The sequence below is a fragment of the Bos indicus x Bos taurus genome, chromosome 22, assembly GCF_003369695.1.
Source record: "Bos indicus x Bos taurus breed Angus x Brahman F1 hybrid chromosome 22, Bos_hybrid_MaternalHap_v2.0, whole genome shotgun sequence".
Taxonomy (NCBI): Eukaryota; Metazoa; Chordata; class Mammalia; order Artiodactyla; family Bovidae; genus Bos; species Bos indicus x Bos taurus.
The window spans coordinates 7,881,536-7,908,285 of NC_040097.1; the positions used below are offsets into that span (position 1 = coordinate 7,881,536).

General features: G+C 45.9%; 1 protein-coding gene across 1 annotated transcript in view; it reads right to left on the reverse strand.

Moving 5' to 3' along the window:
• Positions 1-22,623, reverse strand: part of LRRC2 (leucine rich repeat containing 2) — a 39,011-nt gene extending 16,388 nt beyond the window's left edge. The window contains exons 1-4 of the mRNA XM_027522602.1: positions 22,487-22,623; positions 12,231-12,374; positions 7,117-7,324; positions 313-469 (exon numbers count right to left, since the gene is read on the reverse strand). Coding sequence (XP_027378403.1) covers positions 313-469; positions 7,117-7,324; positions 12,231-12,355 — 490 coding nt within the window. The 5' untranslated portion in view covers positions 12,356-12,374; positions 22,487-22,623. The remainder of the gene's footprint in view (positions 1-312; positions 470-7,116; positions 7,325-12,230; positions 12,375-22,486) is intronic.
• Positions 22,624-26,750: the final 4,127 nt, after the last annotated feature.

Genomic DNA, 26,750 nt, shown 5'->3' on the forward strand with positions numbered 1-26,750 from the left:
TATTTATAATAAATACATTATTGCATGTTTGTATTTCTAAAGCCAAAAGAAAAAAACCAAAAAGTTTCTAAACACAGCGCTGCTCACTCATGAGACTTGCCATTTCTAAGGAAGTGGCAGATGTCAGCACTGCTGAGTTACACAGGGAGATCCTGGCATCACTACCCAGAGGGGACACTGTGAACCAGCAGCTCTGGAGAGACATGAAACAGCCCCGAACAGCGACGTCCTGGGGCATCAGGAGAAGGAAGAGTTCTCCATGTCCCCTGCTTCCCAGACAAGGGGCCTGAAGGTTCCAGCTAAGGAACATACCAATTTCAGCTGGAAGACGGGAGATCTGGTTTTTTGGCAGATCCAGAATCCTCATGGCTTGAAACAGTTCGATATACTTAGGAATGATCTGAATCAGAGTATTGCTGACGTGCCATTCTTTCAAATGCGTCTGCTCCTTCAAAGAATCTGGGAACTCCTAGAATAGAAGGGAACCCGTCAGTCAGAACTAGCTCCTCCCTGTGTAGGAGTTCAGAGGCAGAACACAAGAAGCCAAGGAAAACATGCACTTGTTCCAAAACCCAGAGGAGAGGGAGCGTGGGTGAGAGCATTCGCCTAAACTGACTTAGCAAGCATGCACGCATGCCAGTTCTGCAGCCATGCCAAAGAGAAAGCAAGATGCTGTGGCTGGCAGTAACTCCACAGTAGCAGATGAGCCCAATTTCAAAAGGGCCATGAATTCATATTATTAAAATAAAATGCTGTGTGGACACTGACAACCAGGCTCCCACCCCAAGCCACATACATATTATTTACTTACAACATACGGATTTAACATCGTCTAAAAATAAAATCTGGCCATGACTTGGATTTTAAAACGTGTGCTCCATCTCCCTTCCTCTGTATTACTGATAGTTGCTCTTTAAAATATCTGATAAAGACTTAATATTTGCTGTGCCAAATTTCTGAATTTTTTTATGAGTCTAACAGGATAAGAGCCGAGAAGGACAGTGGGGAGACCTGGATGCTGAGCCACATCTCAAGGGCACGCCTTTTCTGGCCCTCACTTCCGAAGTGACAGAGCGCAACTCAGCTGTATCCAGGATCTTCCCTGCCTCAAGTGGTCTGGGATAAAATCGTAAAGGTGTTGAGAAATGCATTATACCTTAGAGGGGCTATTTGGCCAGCTAGAGAATTTCAGTTCATGGGCTTACGAGCGCCTACTTCAACAAGGTGTGCTGAGCACTGAGGGACATGCATGTCCCCTGACCTCACAGAGCTGACCACAGAGCACCATCAGCAAAGTGGGGCCGGAATGTACAGGGGAGAGGTGGGGCGGGGCGGAGGCAGCAATCAGAGCGTCCACAGTGACCCTTTGCTTGGTACCTGTACTTGGAACGGGCTTTAGGATCACAGCTCTTGGATATGTGGATTAAGCTTGTAACTTACAGAAGTCCTTTCATCTTTAACATGCTTTCAGATAACAGTACAAGATAGACAAAGTGGGCATGATTCAGGCCCATTTTAAAGAAGAAAACTGAGGGCTTCCCTGGTAGCTCAGTGTTAAAGAATCTGTCTGCCAATACAAGAGACAAGGGGATCGATCCCTGATCCAGGAAGATCCCACATGACGTGCAGCAACTAAGCCCACACTCCACCACTATTGAGCCTGTGCTCTAGAGCCTGGAAGCCATAACTACTGAAGCCGTGCAGCCTGGAGCCCGCACTCTGCAACAAGAAAAGCCACTGCAATGAGAAGCCCACGTACCGCAATTAGAGAGCAGCCCCTGCTCACCATAACTAGAAAAAAGCCCGAGTAGCAGTGAAGACGCAGCACAGCCAAAAAATTAATTAATTATTAAAAATAAATAAAAGAGGAACGCTGAAATCCAAAGACATTTAAACGGGTTACTTAGGGTACGTTCCAGCTACGTAGTTTCAGGAACTAGGACAAAATGAAATTGCAGGCCCCTTCTAAAAGTTATTAGGAATTTCAAGATGGAGATGGCAGAGCATTAAATCAAGCCCAGGGCCCTTCCCAGCATAGGGCCTTGAGTGACTGACCCCAGCACCCGGGCCTGGCAAATCCATCTCAGCACCTCCTCATCCTGATCCGAATGCCACCCACACCAGACCAGACGGTTTCCTTCTGCAGCTCAGACAAGACAGGAGCTGGGGCATCAGAGAGCTGACCCCAGGTCATAATCACACTCTCTTTCTTGAAGTTTCAATGGTTAAGTGCCTCATAAATAACTTCTCTCATGTTGTTCTTCCAATAACAGAATGCTTGCAAAAGTTACAATGCCTTCTAAAATTATATCCATAACCATTTTTAATAACATGGGAAAAATCTTAAGATAGCACATTAAATAAAAATAAAAGGAATGGGGTGAAGATGGCAGGTTGAACACATACATATACTTTTGCTCCTCTCTATGAAAAAAGACAGTAAAAGAATTCCTTTTTGAAAGCATAAACCTTACAAGAGGGCAAAGAGAAAGAGAAGAGAGGCAGTAGCAACAAGGTCTTGGTAGCTAGAAAGCTGAAAGATGGTAACCCAGCACCCCCTGACCTGCTCAGTCTTAGGCCAGCAGCAGGAACAATAAGACACAACCTGAGCTCCTTAGGGACCTAACAGAAGCAGAAGAGATTAAGAAGAGGTGGCAAGAATACACAGAAGAACTGTATAAAAAAGATCTTCATGACCTGGATAATCACGATGTTGTGATCACTCACCTAGAGCCAGACATCCTGGAATGTGAAGTCAAGTGGGCCTTAGGAAGCATCACTACAAACAAAGCTAGTGGAGGTGATGGAATTCCAGTTGAGCTATTTCAAATCCTGAAAGATGATGCTGTGAAAGTGCTGCACTCAGTATGCCAGAAAATATGGAAAACTCAGCAGTGGCCACAGGACTGGAAAAGGTCAGTTTTCATTCCAATCCCAAAGAAAGGCAATGCCAAAGAATGCTCAAACTACCACACAATTGCACTCATCTCACACGCTAGTAAAGTAATGCTCAAAATTCTCCAAGCCAGGCTTCAGCAATACGTGAACCATGAACTTCCAGATGTTCAAGCTGGTTTTAGAAAAGGCAGAAGAACCAGAGATCAAATTGCCAACATCTGATGGATCACTGAAAAAGCAAGAGAGTTCCAGAAAAACATCTATTTCTGCTTTATTGACTATGCCAAAGCCTATTGTGTGGATCACAATAAACTGTGGAAAATTTTGAAAGAGATGGGAATACCAGACCACCTGACCTGCCTCTTGAGAAACCTGTATGCAGGTCAGGAAGCAACAGTTAGAACTGGACATGGAACAACAGACTGGTTCCAAATAGGAAAAGGAGTACATCAAGGCTGTATATTGTCACCCTGCTTATTTAACTTCTATGCAGAGTACATCATGAGAAACGCTGGGCTGGAGGAAGCACAGGCTGGAATCAAGATTGCCGGCAGAAATATCAATAACCTCAGATACACAGATGATACCACCCTTATGGCAGAAAGTAAAGAGGAACTCAAAAGCCTCTTGATGAAAGTGAAAGAGGAGAGTGAAAAAGTTGGCTTAAAGCTCAACATTCAGAAAACGAAGATCATGGCATCTGGTCCCATCACTTCATGGCAAATAGATGGGGAAACAGTGGAAACAGTGTCAGACTTTATGTTTCTGGGCTCCAAAATCTCTGCAGATGGTGACTGCAGCCATGAAATTAAAAGACGCTTACTCCTTGGAAGGAAAGTTATGACCAACCTAGATAGCATATTCAAAAGCAGAGACATTATTTTGCCAACAAAGGTCCGTCTAGTCAAGGCTATGGTTTTTCCAGTGGTCATGTATGGATGTGAGAGTTGGACTATAAAGTAAGCTGAGCGCCAAAGAATTGATGCTTTTGAACTGTGGTGTTGGAGAAGACTCTTGAGAGTCCCTTGGACTGCAAGGAGATCCAACCAGTCCATCCTAAAGGAAATCAGTCTTGAATATTCATTGGAAGGACTGATGTTGAAGCTGAAACTCCAATATTTTGGCCACCTCATGGGAAGAGTTGACTCATTGGAAAAGACTCTGATCCTGGGAGGGATTGGGGGCAGGAGAAGGGGGCGACAGAGGATGAGATGGCTGGATGGCATCACTGACTCAATGGACGTGAGTCTGAGTGAACTCCGGAAGTTGGTGATGGACAGGGAGGCCTGGCGTGCTGTGGTTCATGGGGACGCAAAGAGTCGGAGACGACTGAGCGACTGAACTGAACTGAACTCATCTTTTCACCAGATGCCCCAGAAAGTTAGAAAGTAGAAGAGCCAGGGATGTGCGGAGGGAGGAAGGCAGAGCAGAAAGAAGGAGGTCAGGTTCGAAGTCTAGGACCAGATCTCTGCCCCTATCCACGTCACAGAGCTACTGTCCCTGTAGGAGACTGAGGCTTATCTACTGGAGGGGTTAACCGGAGTCCTGGATTGGGGACCTTGAGGCACATCTCGGAGGGGAGGCAGAAACCATAGGATGAGTGATGGATGCCAAGACTCCACCCCCAGCCCTCCTCTCTCCAGAGCACAGGCTGCCAGGCCTGTCCCTGCCTGCAGGATGAGAGAGTACTCTCTCCGTGGGCTCTCACCAGCTGCAGACAAACCATAAATATGTACTTCTGAGGCGGAGGTAGAGGGGAGCACACTGGTGATATGGGGGCTCCCTCAAAAAACAAAGCCCCTACCTGAAACACACTTGGACCTTCTAATCAGCTTCTCAGTGCTCCCGACATCCAGCGTCTCCAGAGCTCCCAGGCAGTCCCAAGATGCCAGATGCAAACACCCTAACATGCAAACCCCCTAAAACATGTAAACACCCTAAAAGAAAAAGGAGACCCTGAAAGATGGAAACTGCATCCAAAAAGCTATTGATAATCAAGATAGATAAGAAAGTCCCAAGAGGACTGCCCTGGTGGAGTAAAAGATAAGAATCCGCCTGCCAATGCAGCGGACTCGGATTGGGTCCCTGGTCCAGGAGGATCCCGCATGCCGCAGAGCAGCTAAGCTGGTGCGCCACAACTGCTGAGCCTGTGTTCTAGAGTCTGGGAGCCAAACTACTGAAGCCTGCATGCCTAGAGCCCACGCTACACAAGAGAAGCCACCACAATGAGAAGTCTGCACACCACAACTAAAGAGTAGCCCTCGCAGCAACAAAGATCCAGTGCAACCAAAACCAAATAAATTTAAAAAATGTTAAGCCCCATGAAAACAGGAAAAAAAAACTTTTAAGTTATCTTAAATTTTATACATCACAGGATGCATGCATTCACAAAACAGAGAGTTCTTGGAAATTGAAAACTTGACAGACAGTAGAAGTGAAATCTTCTATTGAAGACATGTTGAATAAAATTGGAGAAATCTTCCTGAAAGAACAGGGCCCAGGGCCTGGGTGCTTCTAGCTCACAAAGAATGACTAGCCCCCTAGTACCACCTCCAAATAGGTACCTTCAGTCACAGATCACAGCCCCACAGCCAGCTCTAAGGGACTCCAGACGAGCTCTCCCCACCCAGTCCCCAAAGCCCCAGAAGCTCCTCCACCCTGTCCATCCCATGCTGGCCTCCTGCAGGGACCAGGCCTGCTGCCCAGAGTGATGCTAGAGGCCAGAACTCCCTCGTTGCCACAAGCACTCTAATACTCATGGCAAAAATCCCTTAATGGAGCTTTTCACTCCTTATGTAGAGGCAAGACTGAAACACAAATCTCTCTGGGGAGGGAAAACAGCAACTGAAATTCATACCGATGAATGCTGGAGGCCCCAGAGTCTCTCCCGGGGCGAGTACCAGTGAGGATAGGGTACCAGCTCAGGGAGCAGAGTGGAGGGGACGGGAAGACTGTAAGTAATGAAGACACTGTCCACAGGTTCACCCTGGAGTGTCCAGAGCTGCCTGGCTCTTAACCCTCTTCCTATCCCCTTACCACTCCAGGCACTCACTAAATGCTCTGTAAACTGGTTTCCAAAGGTGCTGTGAGCTGAGAGGACTCAGCAGATTCCCCAGGGGTCTGGGGTCAGGTCTGATGATGGTACATGAGAATGACTTATGAGTGATATTTACTTAGAAATCCAGACAGGCCCTCCTTCTTGCCCCAGAAAAGGCAGCACTGATCTCAGTGATGGGGATGCAGTAGAAAGGCCACTAAAGAGGTTTCAGTCATCATCTCTCCCATTTTTATAGGGATGTGTCGCTAATGGGTCAGTGTCACAGAGTATCTGCTTATTTAACCCTCACAAGGGCCCTCAGAGGGGGTCAAGGCAAGCAGCAGCACCATTTGACAGAGAAGGAGGTGAAATGCACGCAAGTGGAGTAAACTGCCTCAGGTCATGGGGCCAATAAAGGATTACCCCCAAATACTCGGTTTCCCGTCCAAAGGCCTTTCAGCCACAAAACGGTGGCATACAGAGAGACGGAGGGCAGGTTGGGAGAAACCTGTCCCACTGAAGGGAAGAGAGCCTGAGCTCATTCCCCTACCTCATGCATACCCACCCCAGGTGCTGCCTCAACCAGGAACTGTCAGACCACAGGCAGCCTCTCCAAGCCAAGCGGCAACCTGGGCGGAGTGGGAGCAGGAAGGACCCAGGCACACTTGAGGAAAGAAACAGAAGACATTTCTGCCCTGGCCTCAGAATCTCAGAGAAAATCTGACTGCAAAATTCCTTTGCAGCCCTGCACTCCGTGACAAGTCAGCAAAGTCAGAGTTACATGTCAGAGTTAGGCAGGTTACATGCTCAGGGTTTTTAAATTAAAAAAAAAAAAAAAGGCAAACAGTTATTTTTTAATGTCAGTGGGGAAAGATGGCAGAATCAGGCATTTAAAAGACTTGCGCCAGCCTGGGGAGCCGCTGGGGTCCCAGTCCCTCACAGAGAGACCCAAGGGGATCCCGCTGCTCTTTTCAGGACTACACGGTCTTTCACGGCAGAAAAGATGCAGGAACTCAGCTTACAGCAGGCAAGGGATCCTCCGCATCCAGAGAAAAACCTCTCTAAAGACAAGAGCGCGCTGGACCAAGGTCAATGCCCTGAGCTCAGCCTAAGCAGCAGACGTCGGCCGCAGCGCGGCACCAGCCTCCACTTGCTGCGGGGACAGGAGCGCGTGGACTCACCTTCCAGTGATCTCCGGAAAGTTCAAACACAAACTCACTGCTCCGTTTGTCTCTTTCCTTGGAAAGCGCGCTCTGAGCGGCGAGAGAGCGCCTTTCGATCCGTTCCAGCAGCCTCACGCTGGTGTCTACGAAGCCGTTCTTGCAGTACTCGGCCTGGGGAATGCCTTTCCTCCTGCACTCGGCCACGAAGTTCCACTCCTCCTTTATCCTAAAACGGGGCGGCAGAGGTCGCGGTCACCTGCCTGGAGAAGTCGGCCAAGCTACCTGCGCGCATGCGCAGTCCTTCTCATCACCTGCAGTTTCCCAGCAGCCAGAGAAGAGCCCTCCCCTCCACTTCCATCCCCTCTCCCCGCCCCTCCTTTCCTGTTTCCTCTGCAGTGGGGGATCTGGGGGTGGGAAGTGGGTAAGAATCTTAAACCTTCAGAGTTGTGAATTTTTAGCAAATCTGACTTAAAAATACAGGAGTTACACAGCTGGAATTTTTACCAAAATTACCTATTCCTTTGATTAATTACAATATCTTTTGATATTATAAGGTGCTAACCCCAATTTTTTTTTAATGCAACTTTTAAAAATGCAGGAATTTGCTGATCTTCCAGGAGCCATCAACCCAGGTGGCGCTAGTGGTAAAGAACCTGCTTTAAGAGACCCGGGTTCGATCCTCGGGTTGGGAAGATCCCCTTGAGAAGGGCATGGGAACCCACTCCAGTATTCTTGCCTGGAGAATCCCACGGAGCCTGGAGGGCTGCAGTCCATAGGGTCGCACAGAGTCAGACATGATTCAAGCGACTTAGCACGCACACAGGAGCATATGGATAGAAATATACAGACAGCCCCAGTTTATAAAATATAACTTTAGAAGGTCTACCACCAGCCGCCTTAGGAAACTTCACTCCTACAGATGAACCTGTTATTCATAAACCTCAGTTTCAGTCAGACACTGGAGCTGGCCCAGGACTCCTCAGCCTCCCCATTACTCCCAGTACCTTCTCGTTGCTACCTCCCTAAAGTGAAAGTCCCCAGTCGTGTCCGACTCTTTACGACTCCATGGACTATACAGTCCATGGAATTCTCTAGGCCAGAATACTTCTCTAACCTATCACTTTATAGTTTTCTTCGTCCTCCAGCTTGGTCATCAGCTCCATGACGATGGACTACATCTCACTGCCCTTCTGATGCCCACACGGTCATTAGAACAGTGTTGGGCACCTGGGGGATCTTTCTCCATTTAGAGATTTGATATCTGCTTGGAGCATTTAATAGGTTAACCTTCTGTGTGATACAAAACAAGGTTTGATGTGGCTGTCCTTCAAATCTATCACACAGAGACACTGTCTCAAAATAAGTAGCCTGCCTTGGATAGGAACTTGGTACAAAAAACATTCAAGAAGACATCTGGGCCCTTCTTAGCCCAACTCAGGGACTTGGTGGCAGGCGGGGTCCTGGGCTTTAAAAGGGGGCTGTTTCAGAAACAGGCTGCAACTGCAGCCCTGGTGTCTACATGACCCAAGGCAACACAAATGCTGAGCGAACAAACAGATGAAAACCCTGTAGTAGAGGGTCAGTCCTAGCATGGAAACTCTCAAGCGGTACCTGAAGGAGAAATGCACTAGAATCACAGTTGGCTCTGGGGTCTCAGGCAAACCCAGGAGCCAAGGCATCAGGAAGGGCAGGAACAGAGCAAAGAGTCTGGCGTGGGAACATCTCTGAGGTCAGGGCTTTTCCCTGACTACCAAACACTGTCAATTGTAAGAAAAAAAATGGAAGGCTCAAGAAAGCAAGAGACTGGTAGATATTTGGAATGCCAGAGCCCTGGTGGATTTTATCCAATCCTATAGGGGTATGCACCTTTGTCGTTGACTAGGCTAAGCTATGTTACAATTCAGCAGGGATTGAAGTTAACTTGTAGAAAATTGATAGCGATACAGATCATCCTTGTCTGCAGACATTCTTGTCTCTTGGCATTTAATACATCTATATGCTGACAAGGCCCAATTATATCATTCCAGCCAAGGCGTCCTCAGTGAATCCAGCCTCCTTGCCTCCCAACAGCTCCCCCTGAATAAGTAAAAGGCATCCCAAAGTTGACAAGTTCCAACCCAAACTCCTATCTCCACCTGCTAAACTTGCTTCTTTCTCCATTTTAGTAAAAAGACTTCCCAGGTGCTCTGACCCCAAACCTCAGGGTCATCTTTGACTCTGTGCTTTCTTTCATCAAGCCCATCAGCAAATAAGGTCATTTTTACCAGAATCTGGCCACTCCTCACCATCTTAACTGCTCCCATCCTGGTCCAAGTCACCAGCGTCCTTAAGCAGGGAACACTCTTGCCTCCCGACAGTCTACACCCATCCAGCATTTTGAGTGGGCCTGTGACAGTGTCCGTCACACCACGTCATGCCTCTGGCCGCATCTCTCACTGGTTTCTGTTTCACCCAATAAAGCAGTTGTCTCACTATGGCCTAAGGCCCTGCAGGTCTGTGCCCTCCCCTTGCCTGTCTGACCTCATCCACTTCTGCTCCCTCCCTTACTTTTTCTGGCCCAGTCACTCTAGCCTCCTGGCTCTTCCCTGAACCACCCAGGCAAACCCCTGCCTGAGGGTGTTTGCATTTGCTATTATGGCGGCTTGGAGTTCTTGATCCCATATCTCTGCAGGGCTGGTTCCCCAGGACTATGTGCAAATGTTTCCCCCTTAATCAGACTTTTTGCTCTTCAGAAATCACTTCAGGTATCAGTGGAGTTTCATGCTTTGTCATTACTCTAGGAGAACAGGAGCATTTGAGAAAACCATCTTGCTGATGGCATTGGCTAGCACACTACTACGAAGGTCTTAGTCACAGGGAGCTGAGCGGGAGAATAGCACTGGGTAGTCAACTAGCCGGTGCTTTGGGATCTATACGTGAAGTCTATAAATAATGTCATGCGTGCTCAGTCATCTCCAACTCTTTGTGACCCCATGGACTGTAGCCTGCCAGACTCTTCTGTCCATGGAGTTTTCCAAGCAAGAACACTGCAGTGGGTTGCCATTTCTGACTCCAGAGGATCTTCCCAACCCAGGGATCAAACCCACATCCCCTGCATTGGCAGGCAGATTCTTTACCACTGCACCAAACAATGTAATAAAACAGATACATTTAAAAATACCAGCACATGGAGAGATAGGAACTTAATACCAGAAGAAAATGCTGAAAAAAGTTAGAAGTGGACTCCTCTGGGAAATACTAGCAGGGGCTTGGGGTGATTTGCTTTTCATTATTAGTTTTTCGTATAATTTAAATATTTTAATATCATCTGATAAAAATGAACTTAAATATTTGCCTGTAGCTCTAGCTCTAATAGCAGTCAGGGATTCAGGCCAGACCCTAGATACAAGATACTGGTTGAACTAACAGAAGAAGCCCTCCAGAAATTTCACAGCCAACAACACAGCCACAGCGAGGCCTTCTATGCACTGAGCACTTTTCAGACCAATGTTTCTAATTTTTCCTTCTTCATTCTTAGGCTGAACCTGAAAGTAGATTCTGGCAATGCGATGAAAAGATATCCATTCAGTCCTACCCAATACATCTTCCCTATATCACAAATTACAAATTGATGTGACTATTTCACGTATCTTGGTAGTCAACATAGAACAGAGAAAAAAAGGAAATCAGATATGCAACTTTAAAAATACTTAAATACTAAATCTTCTTTGGATTTCTTTTTTAAATGTTTATGTCTTAGTCCCTTTGAAACCTAATGATAGAAAAGTCACAATATCAACTATTTTTACAATGCCATTCTCTTCCTTGAGAGTAACTAACATAAATAAAATGTCACTGTCTTTATACTCTATCATTCATGTTAGTAACTGAATAATCTCCCCCTGGAGTCAATTTTAGTAGAACTTCAAATACAATGTAAACATACAAAATAATGTCATTAGGACTCTATTAATTAAATCAGTAAATGTGCAAATAAAAACTCTTTCCTTAGGCAAAGAGCCCACAGGCTTAGCCTAGATGGCAATAGCCTCATTGGATGAAAAATTCCTCACTTAGAGCCTAACAATAACATCTCTAGCTCTCCCTGTAAGTGACTCAGTTTCATTCATGTAGAATGATGCTCTCTATTTGATCTCTACTTATAACATTGAAGTGTGGGGACAAACACAGTTACAAAATGAAACACCACGAAGTGAGGTAACAAAGCCCCTCGCAGTGATGGTTACAGGTAGCAGCTTCATTATCCAGCATGATCAGAATAGGTATTTGTTTGGTCAAAATAGTTCAGAGAAGTGGAGAACCAAGAATAAAGAGACATTCACATCCTACACATTTTGATTTTATCCTAAAGCACCAACATATGTCACCATTTGCCAACTTGTATGGCTGTCATGGACCGCCTTTGAGAATGGATCTGCAATCAGAATCCCACTCTGCCTTTCTTATGTAAACCACACCCATAACACACCATCCAAGACTTCTAGCTTGAGTTTCTTCACAAGGAGTAAAAATTACAGACGTGCAAAGCCACCTGAATGTGCACCCTTTCTAGCTCACTGTACCTGTATCCGTCTTGCACAGTGTTAATTCAGTTGTGTGGTTCATACTGATCACACACGTAGTTTTTCCAAAGCACTCAACTTAGTTTTCACAGACACAATAACTCTCTTTTACTCATACTTCACGAGTGTGTGATAGCAGTCAAACCACATCACTCCAATCCAGGTAATAAAGGCATCGACGCAATAAGCCTTATCTAGTGTTCAGCTCAACAGGGGAGGGCTGAGGGCAGGACAGACAGCAGCCCTCACATGGCCACACAGGGGGAGAGCATCAGACAGCCTGCTGAGGTGAGGTGCGCGGTCTTCTCAGGATTCACTATGGAGACATTTATCGTGTCACTGCTGTCTTTCCATGGCTAGCACAGTGCCTGCAATGCGTGTGGGTCCTTATAGCCATGCGTATTACTATTATAGGAATCAAACGTTCATTGTGGGCAACAGATTCTGAAGCCCAGTGAGCACATGTCACTGACAGGGAGAAATCTCAGAGGAGAGGCACCCCCTCCATAGCATAACTGCAGCCTCCCTATTCGCTGAAGACAGTGCAAAGCAAATACAGAGAACACATACTTTTCCAAAGCGCTTTTCTCAAGCCTTTCTGCCTCCTTCTTCTGCCAGGCTTTGTGCTTCTTGACACGAGTTTCCCACAAGGCTCTGACGACGGAAATGTCAAATACGACCACTTTATGTCCCATTTTGGAAGCATGAAATTACCTGTTTAAGAAACATATATGTCAGCTTCATACACACAGAGAAGAAAATAGTTTTAACTTGAACTTTAAAATATGAGTGAATCAATTTTATCACTAATGGTGAAATGCCCTGTTGCTTCCAGAATGGCAGTTTCTAATGTCCTTAAGGTCTGAGAGGACTCTTGTCTGTAAGTCAAAATTCAGCACTCAACTGAGGTCATCTCCTCTAGAACATCACACTTATCTCTTTACCCCTCAGCTGAAACATAGGTTCCCAAAGCCCCCTGGGCATTCCTCAAGCTTCATGGTTCTACATTCTATTAAATTTATTGGAATCTGATCTTCCAAATACATTGTAACATGCTCAAAGATAAATTTGATGAATTAATTAAAACACACATGCCAGTTATCTGAGGCTAAACACCAACCACCATTAAGTAACAAACCAAGCATTGTACCAAACCCCACTGAGCATTTTCCTGCCTGGGACTAGCCACACAGCCTGGGCACTTGTCCTATAGGTTTTTCCTGTGACATGAACCCTCACAAGCTGCCGATCTCTGTTTATGTGGTTTTCTAAATGCAAGAAAATTCAGACTCAGGTACATCTTGGTCATCACCACCTGGCACATAGTAGGCTCTCCATAAATATTTATTGAAAGAATAAGTGAGTAAACGAAAGAATGAAAGCGAATAAAAGATTTGCACCCAGGTTGCCTTACTCTCAGCCCACTCAGTGACATTTCTCTCTTCTTTTTATTTTCCCACCTCATCTTTACTGTTTAAGTGATTATTTGCTCACTGCAAAAAAAAAAAAAAAGATCAAGGTACATTTCAATATTCATTCCATTAAGGCATATTTTCTTCCTTGTTGAAGTAACACAAGTTTCTAGATATTGTTTTAAACTTCCCCTACCTACAGCATTGAAGTCTGGCTAAATCCATTTCCTGATCTGCAAAATACACAGAGCGTCAGTTGGCAAACAGTATGGCTGTGAATATTCTCTGTTCCAATTCCAGACACTTTTTAAATAGCAGTCAGTGAGGATACGAAACCAAATATTTCCTCTTCTGCCTCAAGTGTGTGCTCTCCACAAATGGCTTGCCAACATGAGTGGGAGAATTGGCTTATGTTTGTGCAGCTGAACATCTGAGGTCCATGAGTTTAGTCTGAAGAGCTGAAAATACTGACCTCAACTGATTCCCTTCTTTCCTTTCTGACATCTGGGACTGTCTTTTGTCTCCCTTTTACCTAAAGGAAATTTTTGACAAAGGTGCAAATGATGCAAGTTTTTGTGTGGACATATGTTTTCAGTTCTCTTGGGTAAATACCCAGGAGTAGAACTGGAGAGTCCTATGTCAATTCTATGTTTAACTTTTTCAGGAACTGCCAGGCTGTTTTCCAAAGCACTTGCACCATTTTACATTCCCATCTGCAGTGTCTAAGCGTCCCAGTAGCTCCACATACTCGCTGACATGGTTAATATCTCTCTTGGTATTACAGCCATCGCAGTGGGTGTGAAGGGAGTCTTGTGGTTTGCATTTCCCTGACAGCTAATGATGCTGAACATCTTTTTATGTGCTTATTGGCCATTTGTATACCTTCTCGGGAGAAATGGCTAGTCAGATTCTCTGCTCATTTTTTAAATTGGGCTGTTCGTCTTTTTACTGTTGAGTTGTGGCCGTTCTCTACATATTCCAGATACTGGTCCTTTGCCAGATGTATGATTTGCAAAAAGCTTCCTCTTGTCTTGTAGGCCACCCACCACGAGAAAAGCAGGAAACCTCTTCCCTGGTGGCTCAGACGGTAAAGCGTCTGTCTGCAATGCAGGAGACCCGGGTTCGAACCCTGGGTTGGAAAGATCCCCTGGAGAAGGAAATGGCAGCCCACTCCAGTATTCTTGCCTGGGAAATCCCATGGACGGCGGAGCCTGGTAGGCTACTGTCCATGGGGTCGCAAAGAGTCGGACACGACTGAGCGACTTCATTTCACTCTTCCTACTACACGGTCCCTGCAGTGTCCTCTCCGGAGAAAGGTTAACATGATGTTCACTTCAGAGGACAAATACTTAGAGGAATTCCATCGTACACCACAGAATTCACACATTGAAGGATGCACTCTGAGCTGAGAGGCAATAAGGTGATAGCTCACACAGCAGGTGATCAGTTTGGTTGGGTTCAGACCTCGAATTCCAACCTGCCCCCTGAGGTTGTGAGTCACACAGCAGATCCCGCTTGACTTGGCAGCACTATTCAGCTGCTCCACGGGCGCCACCTTGTGGCCACCTGGGACGGTCTGATGGTCCATCCTGGTGGTCAGTTCTAACAGACTTGGACGTGCTGTTTAGGGTCAGATCCGAAGAGGTGCAGCTCGGGGATGAGCCCAGGAGTTCATAAGCAACCTTTCAGAGTTGTTCTCCACAGCCGCTCCCTCTTTATGTCTCTCTGGTCCTTCCAGATTCCTGGGGCTCCCTTTTCAGTCCTCTGGTCGGAGACCTGAGACTTTAGCTACCCTGCTTCACTGTGCATGTCCTACAACTGTACTGGTTCCAGCAGTAGGAGGACAGTGAGAGGGGAAACTCAATGAGAGCTCCTTCCACCCTCTGGGGACCACAGTTTCACCGATCAGAAAGGAAGGATCCTCTCTCTCATAGTCTGGGTGACTGACGTCCCCCACTACCCATTGCCCTTCACAGCTCCTGCTACACAATCCTGTGCGGGCTGAGGCATGAGAGAGTGGAGAAAAGAAAAAGGCAAAAGAGAGGGATTTACTCCCCAGTCTCTGAGCATTAGGAGCCCCATTCTCACTCCTGGAGCAAAATTAAGTACTTTGTCTTTAATTCTGGGTTTCAGGCTGCCTTGAGTCCAGGCTCGGGAATACTTGAGGGGGAAAAATGGGGAAGAGACCACAGGTTCTGTGCTACTTTGAATTCTGGTGTCCTTCCCTTCTTCTCTTGCAACTGTTTACTTTCCAGGGACTTCATATTGCTGTTCTGTGCAGGATGTCCAGGTTTTAAAGCTGCATTTAGTGGGAAGGATGGGTTAAGTGTGCTTGCTCCATCTTGGGCTTCCCTGCTGACTCAGACAGTAAAGAATCTGCCTGTTCCATCTTACTCCAAACCAGAAATCTCTGTATTTAATTTTCCTTTCACCACTTTCCCTACTCTGCTACCTTTAGCTCAGGAGCCCCTTTTTTTTTTAGAGCCACACCTTGTGGCTTGTGGTATCTTAGTTCCCCAACCAGGGATTGAACCCACATCTTCTGCAGTGAAAGCACAGAATCCTAACCGCTAGACCACTAGGGAATTCCCCTAAGCTGCAAAAGTCTTAAGGCTTTGACTTTTGACAAAAAAGCTTTCATAAAGGAATGCCAAGCATCAGCTTGAAAACAAGAAGTTAAAGACTATAGCCAGTAATGGAGAATACTTGTTAAAAGAGAAAGAATCAGGCAGCCTAGTTTCTTTGAGGAAATCTCTGTACATAATCCAAGTCTACAAATAAAAGCAAACCAGAAGGCCAAAGTAAAGTGAACTGCTTTTGAGTAGTGTAGACAGCCAGTCATCCAAGAATAACCAAAGCTGGAAGACTCGCCTGCTGTCCAGGGTGTGTGTTCTAGATCAGCCAGTCGTGGCTCCGATTCTTTTGTGGTATTTCTTTAATTTTCTTAGGTCAGTAAATCCACAAAAAGTAACCAGATCTGTACATTAATTTCTATGCATTTAGAGATATGTAATTAAAGTCCCTGAATTACAGAGATTGCCTCTTCTTTATGCCTTTGTGTTATATTTTTAAATAGTTGTAAACCTGGTGGCTCGGACAGTAAAGAATCTGCCTGCGATGCAGGAGACCCAGATTCAGTCCCTAGGTTAGGAAGATCCCTTGGAGAAGAGAATGGCCAACCCACTCCATTATTCTTGTCTGGAGAAGTCCATGAACAGAGGAGCTTGGTGGGCTACAGTTCATGTGGTCACAAAGAGTTGGATACAACTGAGTGATTAACACTTTTCACTAAACCAACATTAGTCTCAGTATTTTGGTGGGAAAGTGTCTATCCTGATTGTCATCTAACCACGTTAATTATTTTCATTTTCTGCCAAGCAGAAAAAGAGGTACTATCCTTCAACTTGGAGAAGGCAATGGCACCCCACTCCAGTACTCTTCCTGGAAAATCCCATGGACGGAGGTGCCTGGTAGGCTGCAGACCATGGGGTCACGAAGAGTCGGACACGACAGAGCGACTTCACTTTCACTTTTCCCTTTCATGCATTGGAGAAGGAAATGGCAACCGACTCCAGTGTTCTTGCCTGGAGAATCCCAGGGATGGGAGAGCCTGGTGGGCAACCGTCTATGGGGTCGCACAGAGTCGTACACGACTGAAGCGACTTAGCAGCAGCATCCTTCAACTAAGGGGGATCTGAATGTGCCAGGATTTAAGTCAAAGTTTTGCCTGTCAGATGTTCCACTTACAAATATGCATAATGAAAACTAGAGACTCTAAGTACAGTAAGTGGTGACTGTATGCTGGGGATCTACACTGTAAGAAGCAGAGATCCTGGGAAGCGGAGGAACACCAGCTCCTGAGTCCCAGGTCCAGCCCAGCTGCTGGCACCCTGTGCAGGACAGGGCTGAAGTCCAGGGGCCCCTGGACAACTGAACAGGTTTGACCTTAACCCAGGAGGTCATAGCCCTATGGGTGGGGCTGAGACTGGGAAAGTGGTTTTAAGACAAGAGCCCATGAGTCATTCCATCCAGGGATAAAAAGCCATTTGGAGCCAGGGCAGGGATGGGGAAGCCAGAGAGGAGGCAGATTCAAGGACGGACGCAGGAGCCACTTGCTTAGCAGCCTGGGGGGAATGAGAGTCCCCTGGCAAATTCACAAAGTTAATCTCTTCTTTGTACCATGACCTCCATTCAGTCCACTCTTTCAGGTAATTACATAAAATGCAATTTTCTAAGCATTAACTTTCTGTAGAGCTATAGAAATATCACCAAAGTATACTACACCAAAGGTTTCCCGGGTGGCTCAGTGGTAAAGAATCCACTATTCCTAGGTCGAGAATATCCCCGGAGAAGGAAATGGTAACCTACTCCAGTATTCTTGCCTGGAGAAACTCATGGACAGAGGAGCCTGGTGGGCTACAGTCCATGGGGTTGCAAAGAGTCGGACACTACTGAGCGACTGAACAACAGCAATAGTATACCATAGCAGAAGAGAAAAATTAACCTCTTCAGGGTCCAGTCTGCAAACCCTGAACACAAAGAAAACATTAACCTCTCAGAGAAAACACCATAACCAAGGAGACTCTCCTGAGGCAGCATAAGAAGGCAGAGCTTTAGGCTGGGCCCACAGTCAACTTAACAGCAAGGATTCATGGTTCCAAGAGGACTCTCATGCCGGCTCTCTGCTGGAGATCTGGCTTCACAAGGTGAGCACAGACTCATGAGAACAAGTCTCCCTAGATTTGGCCATAGGGTCTACAACCACAGAGCACCTTCCAGAGAAGAAAATACTTGGGACTGTGAGAGGGGAGGGATCCAATGTGTCCCTCACTATGACAGAAAAGGGCACCGGTATAAAGTGTGGTCAGGTTCACTCCCCTCCAGTGTTTCAGGCCCTGAGTGACAAGGTCAACCTTCAGAGATGCTCATAGGTTGGATTCATTGTGGAAACAAAGTTTTTTTCCCCTGGAAAAACCATTTGCTTTACTGCAAGATCAGCAAACTTTTAGAAAAGGGCACGATAGTAAATATTTTATGAAAGTACTTATATAACAAAAGAGAAAATGCCTGGTCTTCCTGCCTGTCTGGCATGGGCCTGCCCAAGCAATGAGCTCTCATCTATGCTTCCGCCCAGTTGCTGCCCACTGGACACATTCTCAGGACCAGAGCGAGCAACAGATCCAAGAGGAAAAGGCTTGGCAGGCCATGAGCATGGGGCAGAGGAGGGGGGACCCACTATAGTCAGCTTCGCTCTCTGCCCCAGTGATGCCTGTGTGTCCTCCCCTCCCACTCATCTCAGGCTGGACATCAGGCTGAAGGTCAGTGACACGCTAACTCACCAACTCTCAAGCAGAAAGTCGACTGCTTGGGGCCTGGCAGTTGCCAGCAGTAGAGTCTCAAATATGTGAATGGCAACCAGTGTGGGCCCTGGGCAGCACTGAGATATGGCTGGCCAGGTAGACAGGTGGTGAGAGCCTAGGGGGAACGGGAACAAAGGGCGTTACTCCGGTTTGGTCTCCACGGCTCACGCTGCCCTGGCAGTGCCCCTGTGCCCAGCCTGTGGGTGATCCTTTGCCGACCCCAGCTTTCGTGAACAATAAGAGAGAGCAGCTTTCATTCCCCCAGGCTGCTGACTGGGTGGCACCTGCTCCCCTGTTCCTGAATCGGCCTCCTCTCTGCTCCCAGAATGGCTTTGTTTTTCCTGGACACAAAGTTCTAGTGGATGTGAGAGCTCTAAATGACACGCACAAATGCGTCGACTTTCTTCTTTTTAAAAGGCTAGAGCTTAATTCCTCTCTCCTTGACCTTGGGCTGGTCTTCTGGACTCGCTTCTAATGACTATGATGTGGTAAAAGTGATGGTGTGTGACTTCTGAGGTGAGTCATCACCCTCTCCCTCAGCTCACTCACTCTGGGGAAAGCCAGCCACCATGTCCCGAGGTGGTCAAGCAGCCCTATGGAGAAATTCCGTGTGAGAAATTTCGTGAGAGAAATTGAGGACTCCTGCCAACGGCCACGTGAGTGGAAGCTGCCTTAGCAGCAAATCCTCAAGCCTCCGTCAAGCCTTCAGATGACTGTAGCCCTGGCCAAAATCTAGACTTCATGAGAGACCCTGAGCCAGAATCATTCAGCTAAGGCACTCCTGGTTTTGAACCCTTCAAAAGTATGGGAAAACAAATGTTTATCCTTTTAAATGTTGGGATAAGTTTTATACAGCAATAAATAAATAGTAATATAGTACAAAGGAGGCACTTATAAAAATTAGTCTAAATTTATAGTGACATCTGGTGTCTATGCTTCCTTGACATACCCACTTCTCACACATATCTCAAAAGAAACACGATTCCCTCCAAACTTACTCATCTAGAATCTATCCATCCCTGGCTGCCTTAATTCCCCAGCTTGACAATGACTTCACATTCATCTGGAGGTCATTTCTTTATGCTGTTTCCTCACCCTGATCACCCACTATGAAGACGTGCACACACACACACACACACACACTCATTTACACATCCAACCTATCCTGTAGGTCTTAGAGGGCACGCGTTTCTCACCACCAATCCATGCCACATCTGGCCCCAGTTGTGCAAAAGCCTCACAGCTGGTCTCCTGACTTCCTACTCACCCGCGTCCAATCCATTTGCTACACAATGGTGAGCATCACCATCTGAGGAGAACCAGACCATGCTGCCACCTGGCCCAAGTCCTCCAGAGACTTCCCTTTGGGCTGAGAGGGAGATCCCAGCTCCTCACAGGGCCCAATAAGACCCTGGCGTGACTTCCCCTCAGCCATACCCCCCACTCGCCCCCTCTGCTCTCCTCCACAGAGCCTGTCCACCCCCTGCCTCATCCACCCCCTGCCTTGTCCCTCCTCAGACAGCACACGCGGCTCCCTCGGCCTAGACGTTTCCCCCGTCCAAACAACTCCCCCAACCCCTACACCCTTGGACTCAGCTTCTGCTGTTCTCTCGTTAGTGTGGCCTCTTTGTCTAAGGCAGAGCCCCCTGCTGTTCTGTCTCTCAGACTATTCCTTACTTACTTCACAGCATATCATACAAGTTGAATCATTCGACCATTTGTTCAATTATACTTTATCTGCCCGTCGATGGACAGAAACATGGTTTACTGACAGGAGCTGCCACCCGAGGGGCTCCAGACTGGGGCTCAGAGCCTGACCCTTCAAGTCAGCCCTTGACGCTAAGTCACAGACACAGTAACAGACACAGGAACTAGAGAGGGCTCCAGGCTCCAGGCTCCTGCTTCTGAATCTCAACACAGAAACCCCGGGTATGCAGCCTGTTTACTTGGTGTGTATTTCTGCTCGTTGATTCCCAGGAACCCTAAATAACTGACATTTAGGAACACTCATTAAATGCAGAAAGATGGACGTCCTTGCCTCTGAGCTCTCAATCTGGAGGGATGAACAGATGTTTAAAGGGATACATTTCAGTGCAGCGTGTGGATTCGACAACACAGACTGAAGGAGCTGCTGTGGGAGCCAGAAGGGAACAGATGCCCTGAAGTATGTTGGGAGGAGGGTGGATAGTCCCACAGGGACTGTGAGAGAGAGGAAAGGACTATTCTTCTGGGTTTAGTTGAATGGTTTTCCGTGCTCCCTCCCCAAGTCAGGTATATCAGAACCACTTTACAGAATCGTCCGCTATCCCGAGCCAGAGGGTGATGGAAGAACACGTCCTTTGGCCCAGAACTCTAGTGTCCACTTAGAGTCACAGGACAGGGTTCCAGGTAGGAGGGGAGGCTTATGGGTCACCCAGTCTTCTCACTCTTGGTCAAATGACAGACTGGGCTGGAAGGTGGCAGGGCTTCATCTCAGAGAATTTAGAGTGGAGAGGATCTGGGCGAGTCTGGGAGGAGACTCAACTAACCCCACAATTCAGGTTCCAAGCCAGTCTTGATGCTGCCTCTGTGAGGCTGGGAACGGGGACAGTAGCAAACAGGGGAGGAGGGAGCAGGTATCAGGGATCACCTGGATCAGACACAGGGAGAGAGGGCTGGCTTGCCTCCTCCCCACCTGTGCCTCAGAGCCCCCAGGGACCCTCATTCCCTGGACTGACCGGCGCCAGGCCTTCCGAAGTGTTTTTCCAGGTGTATTCTCCGTGTGCAGAAAACACCTATCATCAGCCTTGCTGGACCCAAGGGGATGACTATAACCAACAGGAACTTCCAGTGACACCAAGGCACAGTGGGAGAATAACATGGCAGACGAGGGTCTTTAGTGGCTCACAAATTCTTTCCCATCCTCACATAAGGCCTGGACCCCAGAGTTGGCACACAGAGTGAGTTTTCTGATAGAAACAGTGGGGGAAATAGTGGCTAAATCTTCAAGCGAGGTCAGTCACAACAGTCACACTATTTCAGCCAAATTCTAAATTAAGTCACGTTTTATGTCCCTTGATCAGAGTTCCCCCGGGGGGACACCCATTATTTTATGGTAATTTTTTTAGGCTAGAAAATCTGGCCATGGGAGGCAGAGGCTCCAGGCAGGATCGAGAGGACAGTCTCAGAGTCAGCCTGCAGGGCTGGAGTCCTGCATCCGAGGCGGTTACCTAACCTCTCTGAACCCCAGTGTTCTCATGCGGACACACTGTAACAGCAGCACTGAGCCTACAGGATTAGTGGGAGGATCACGAGTGATCATTTGTGTCAAGTGCTTAAAACAGTACCTGGCACCTAGTAAAGCTCAAAAAGCTGTCAGTTATTTAAAGAAAAGAAGAAATTAAGACACACATTGTTCCCAATTAAACATAAGATAAGCATAAGAGATAAAATACACGAGCATCTGGGGATTTTTCTCTAACAGCCATGAAGGTTCTTTGGGAGAACACCCAGCCTCTGAGTTAACAGAGAGGATCTGGTCATTAGAAGAGCCACCAGGACAGTGGAACTGCTTACAAAACTAGACAATTCTCTGGGTTTCCAGTCTCTTTCCCACCCTCATCCCCAGCCTCTCCTGCAGGACAGACTTCCCCGGCCACTTGATCATCCCCTCCCCGGCACTTAAGAAGCACAAACAAAGATGATTTATCTCCCCTGGACAGCACTTTGGACCAGCAGGCTTTGAGTTCACCCTTGGGTACAAGGATGACGCTGGGAGTAACTCACTAAGCAGGAGCAGGAATGTGTGGAGCCGGTGCCAACAGACCCGCGCCCTGGACAGGCCCGCCCACAGGCTCTCCTTCAATTCCAGGCCATGCCCTAAAACGCAGATAGATGCGGAATCTTTTGCCTGCATCCACGTTCAAGCCTTGGCACAGCAGGAACAGACATAAACAAGGAGGCACTGACCCCCACCTCCGCAGGTGCCACACACCCCCTCCCTCGCTTTCCCCACAGTTCCCCCCAGGTTCAGGAGCTGCCGCGCACTGACCCCCCCCGCCCCACGCCCACCTACCCGTGATCACGCTGCAAACCTGAACCCCTGCCGCGCTCTCTGAGCGGAATCCGAGCCTGCCTGTTGACACCGCAGCAGCCACACGCTGCGGCCGGAAACGCTCCGACCACGGAGCCTGCCCGCCTGTGCGCTAACGGGCTATATTTGTAAGCTGATAATATGATCTGTAGGACATGTGCTGATAAACTATCTATCTATTCTATGTGACTCAGCCCGGCATGAGACAAAACAGACTTGGGAGGGGAGGGTTTGGCACAGGGCAGCAGGCCAATCTGAGCCCTACAACCCGGGATTATCTGCACCTCCCTGCAGGCGGCCGGGCCTTTTGACATTGGAAATCCTGAAGCGTGTTAAACAAAACAGGCCAGAGAAGGCCAAGGGTGCCGCGTTCTTAGCCCGCCAAACTAGGAACCAAACAAAAACCAAGATAAGAAAGCCATATGACCAAGGAAATGTAAGGGCTGGTTCCCCCTCTACCCCGCCCCAGTATTTGAAGCAACAGATGTCTAAAATCTTGGTTTCACGGTACATTTTTTTCTTAATTTAATTAAGAAATTAATTTCCTAAAACATATGTGAGTTTAGGTTCTGTCTAGAGATTTTACTAATTTGGCAAATATGTTTTCCTGATATCCAACATTGGGACGATGTGATAGTCACTTAATAAGCAGTAATCATGTCCAAGACAACCTCTCTCAGTGCCTCTTCATGGCACCAGTTCCTCATACACTTCACCCTAAAACAGCAAAATACCTTTGTCTAGTATATACATAAAAACTCTAATTAGAAAATAGTTTGATTTCTGAGGGACTATTTTCTATATGGAACATTTTCTATTTATTGACATTTTAATTAAGCTACCATTTAAAATGGTATACTAAGTTGACATTGACATAGTCACTCAGTCCTGCCTGAGCTCAACGCCCTGGGTTCAGGAAGGCTGCACTAGTTACTGAATCCAAGTGATCTACTGATTATTAAGCCAGATTTTCAAAATTATTTTGTCCAACTTTCTAATTGTTTTCTGCAGATTTGATTTACCTTTTCTATCATTACCGAAAGTGGAAACTACAATCATAAAACTAACTGAAAGAAATCTCTCATACATACTTATTTTCTTCCACAGGGATTCATCTATTAATTTACCAAATATTTATTAAGCGCCTACTATATTCCTGGAAATATGTTTGGTATTAAGGATTTGGTAGTGAATTAAACAGGATCTTGCCCTTTGGAATGTCACAGTTTGTTGGAAGAGTGTCCTCTAAACAAGCATTTAAATATCCAATGGTAAACTGTGGTTAATGCAATGAATCAAAAAAACTGAGAGTTATGAAAAAGAATAATGAAATAATCACTGATGATCTGACCTCTCATATCGGTCAGATTTCTTAGTTTGTAAAATTTCTGGGAGACACAGCAAAAAGATGGCCATGTGCATACCAAGAAGAGAGGACTCAGAAGAAATCAAACCTCGTAATATCTTGATCTTGGACTTCTAGTCCCCAGAACTGTGAGAAAATAAAGTTCTGTTGTTTAAGACCCTTGGTCTGTGGTATTTATTATGGCAGTGCTAGCTAATTAATAAGTAAATTTCTTAAGAGCACTAGATACAAGATCAATACAAAAATTAGTGCCACAAAAATGGAAGTAAAAGATACCATTCACTTTAACATTAAAAGAATAAATATTTAGGAATGATCCAACAAAACTCTATAATATCTCTATATAGAAATTATTAATAAAAAATTTTTTAAAGAAATTAAACAGCACCTAAACAGATCTTCATAGACTGAAAGACTCAATATGACACAGATAGTAATTCTAAAGGATCAATGTGCTTTTATCAAAATCCTGGCAGAAATTTTTAGAAATTTGGAAAATGTTCTAAAAATTAATTGGAAATGTAAAAGGTCAAGAAAAGGTCAGTTTTCATTCCAATCCCAAAGAAAGGCAATGCCAAAGAATGCTCAAACTACCACACAATTGCACTCATTTCACATGCTAGTAAAGTAATGCTCAAAATTCTCCAAGCCAGGCTTCAGCAATACGTGAACCATGAACTTCCTGATGTTCAAGCTGGTTTTAGAAAAGGCATAGGAACCAGAGATCAAATTGCCAATATCCGCTGGATCATCGAAAAAGCAAGAGAGTTCCAGAAAAACATCTATTTCTGCTTTATTGACTATGCCAAAGCCTTGACTGTGTGGATCACAATAAACTGTGGAAAATTCTTAAAGAGATGGGAATACCAGACCACCTGACCTGTCTCTTGAGAAATCTGTATGCAGGTCAGGAAGCAAGAGTTAGAACTGGACATGGAACAACAGACTGGTTCCAAATAGGAAAAGGAGCACATCAAGGCTGTATATCGTCACCCTGCTTATTTAACTTATATGCAGAGTACATCATGAGAAACACTGGACTGGAAGAAGCATAAGCTGGAATCAAGATTGCCGGGAGAAACATCAATAACCTAGATATGCAGATGACACCACCCTTTTGGCAGAAGGTGAAGAAGAACTAAAAAGCCTCTTGATGAAAGTGAAAGTGGAGAGTGAAAAAGTTGGCTTAAAGCTCAACATTCAGAAAACAAAGATCATGGCATCTGGTCCCATCACTTCATGGGAAATAGATAGGGAAACAGTGGAAACAGTGTCAGACTTTATTTTGGGGGGCTCCAAAATCACTACAGATGGTGACTGCAGCCATGAAATTAAAAAACGCTTACTCCTTGGAAGGAAAATTATGACCAACCTAGATAGCATATTCAAAAGCAGAGACATTATTTTGCCAACAAAGGTCTGTCTAGTCAAGGCTATGGTTTTTCCTGTGGTCATGTATGGATGTGAGAGTTGGACTGTGAAGAAGGCTGATCGTGGAAGAATTGATGCTTTTGAACTGTGGTGTTGGAGAAGATTCTTGAGAGTCCCTTGGACTGCAAGGAGATCCAACCAGTCCATTCTGAAGGAGATCAGCCCTGGGATTTCTTTGGAAGGCATGATGCTAAAGCTGAAACTCCAGTACTTTGGCCACCTCATGCGAAGAGTTGACTCATTGGAAAAGACTCTGATGCTGGGAGAGATTAGAGGCAGGAGGAGAAGGGGACGACAGAGGTTGAGATGGCTGGATGGCATCACTGACTCGATGGACGTGAGTCTGGGTGAACTCCAGGAGTTGGTGATGGACAGGAAGGCCTGGTGTGCTGCAATTCATGGGGTTGCAAAGAGTCGGACATGACTGAGCTACTAAACTGAACTGAACTGAAAAGGTCAAGAATAGTTGCTATAAAAAAAAAAAAAAAGAATAGTTGATATAAGCTGAAGTATGAAAGGGAGATAACTTACTATTCTGAATATCAAGGACTTTTTAATTATAAAGTATAAAGCTACAGTATTAAAGACAGAATGATATTGGTATAAGAAGAAAGAATAAGGCATTAGAAAAGAAAAAAAACCACTTCACACAAACACATGAACAACTGATTGCTAATGAAATAACCTGATAGATCAGTATTATAGGAATGATCTTTTCAATTGGTGGTGCTGCAGTGGAATACTATACAGCAATTGAATATGAACAAGCTTCTACAAACAATATGGATTACTCTCACCAAGGAAGAGCAAAAAGAAGCAGATATACATACACGCTGATGGTTATAAAAAGGTCAAAACCATGCAAACCCAACCTTTGGGATTAGAAATTTAAAACATAAAAGCTCTGAGGAAGAGGGAGTGAGTGGTGGTTGTGAAAAAGCAGGAAGTGGACTTTTGGGGTTCTAGTAATATTCTTCTTCTTGACCTGGGTTGTGGTTCCATGGTTCTGACTTTGGAATAATTCACTAACCTGTAACCCTAATTACTTGTAGACTTTTATCAAAGTAAAACATACTTCATTAAAAAAATTTTACCTATTCATCTTATATTGCTGTATCAAATTCTCACAAATTCAGTGGCTTAATAGAATATCATTTATTCACAGTTCCCGTACTTCAGATATCTATCCTGGATCAACTGTTTCCAGAGTAGGGAGCACCTCAAAGTGCCCAGGGTCATTTGCATACAGGAAATCTTCTCCCTGGAGCACAGTAACCCATCTCTGATACAGCCTGGGTTTTGCACTTTGGCCTCCCTCCGTCCCTCCACTTGCATTTCATCCATTTCAAAACCATTAAGAGCTGTGAAGAATGCCTGAATGCAATCTGATACAAAATCCACTTAAGAAGCACTTTAAAATGAGATCCTCCACGTCTTGTGAAACCAAGT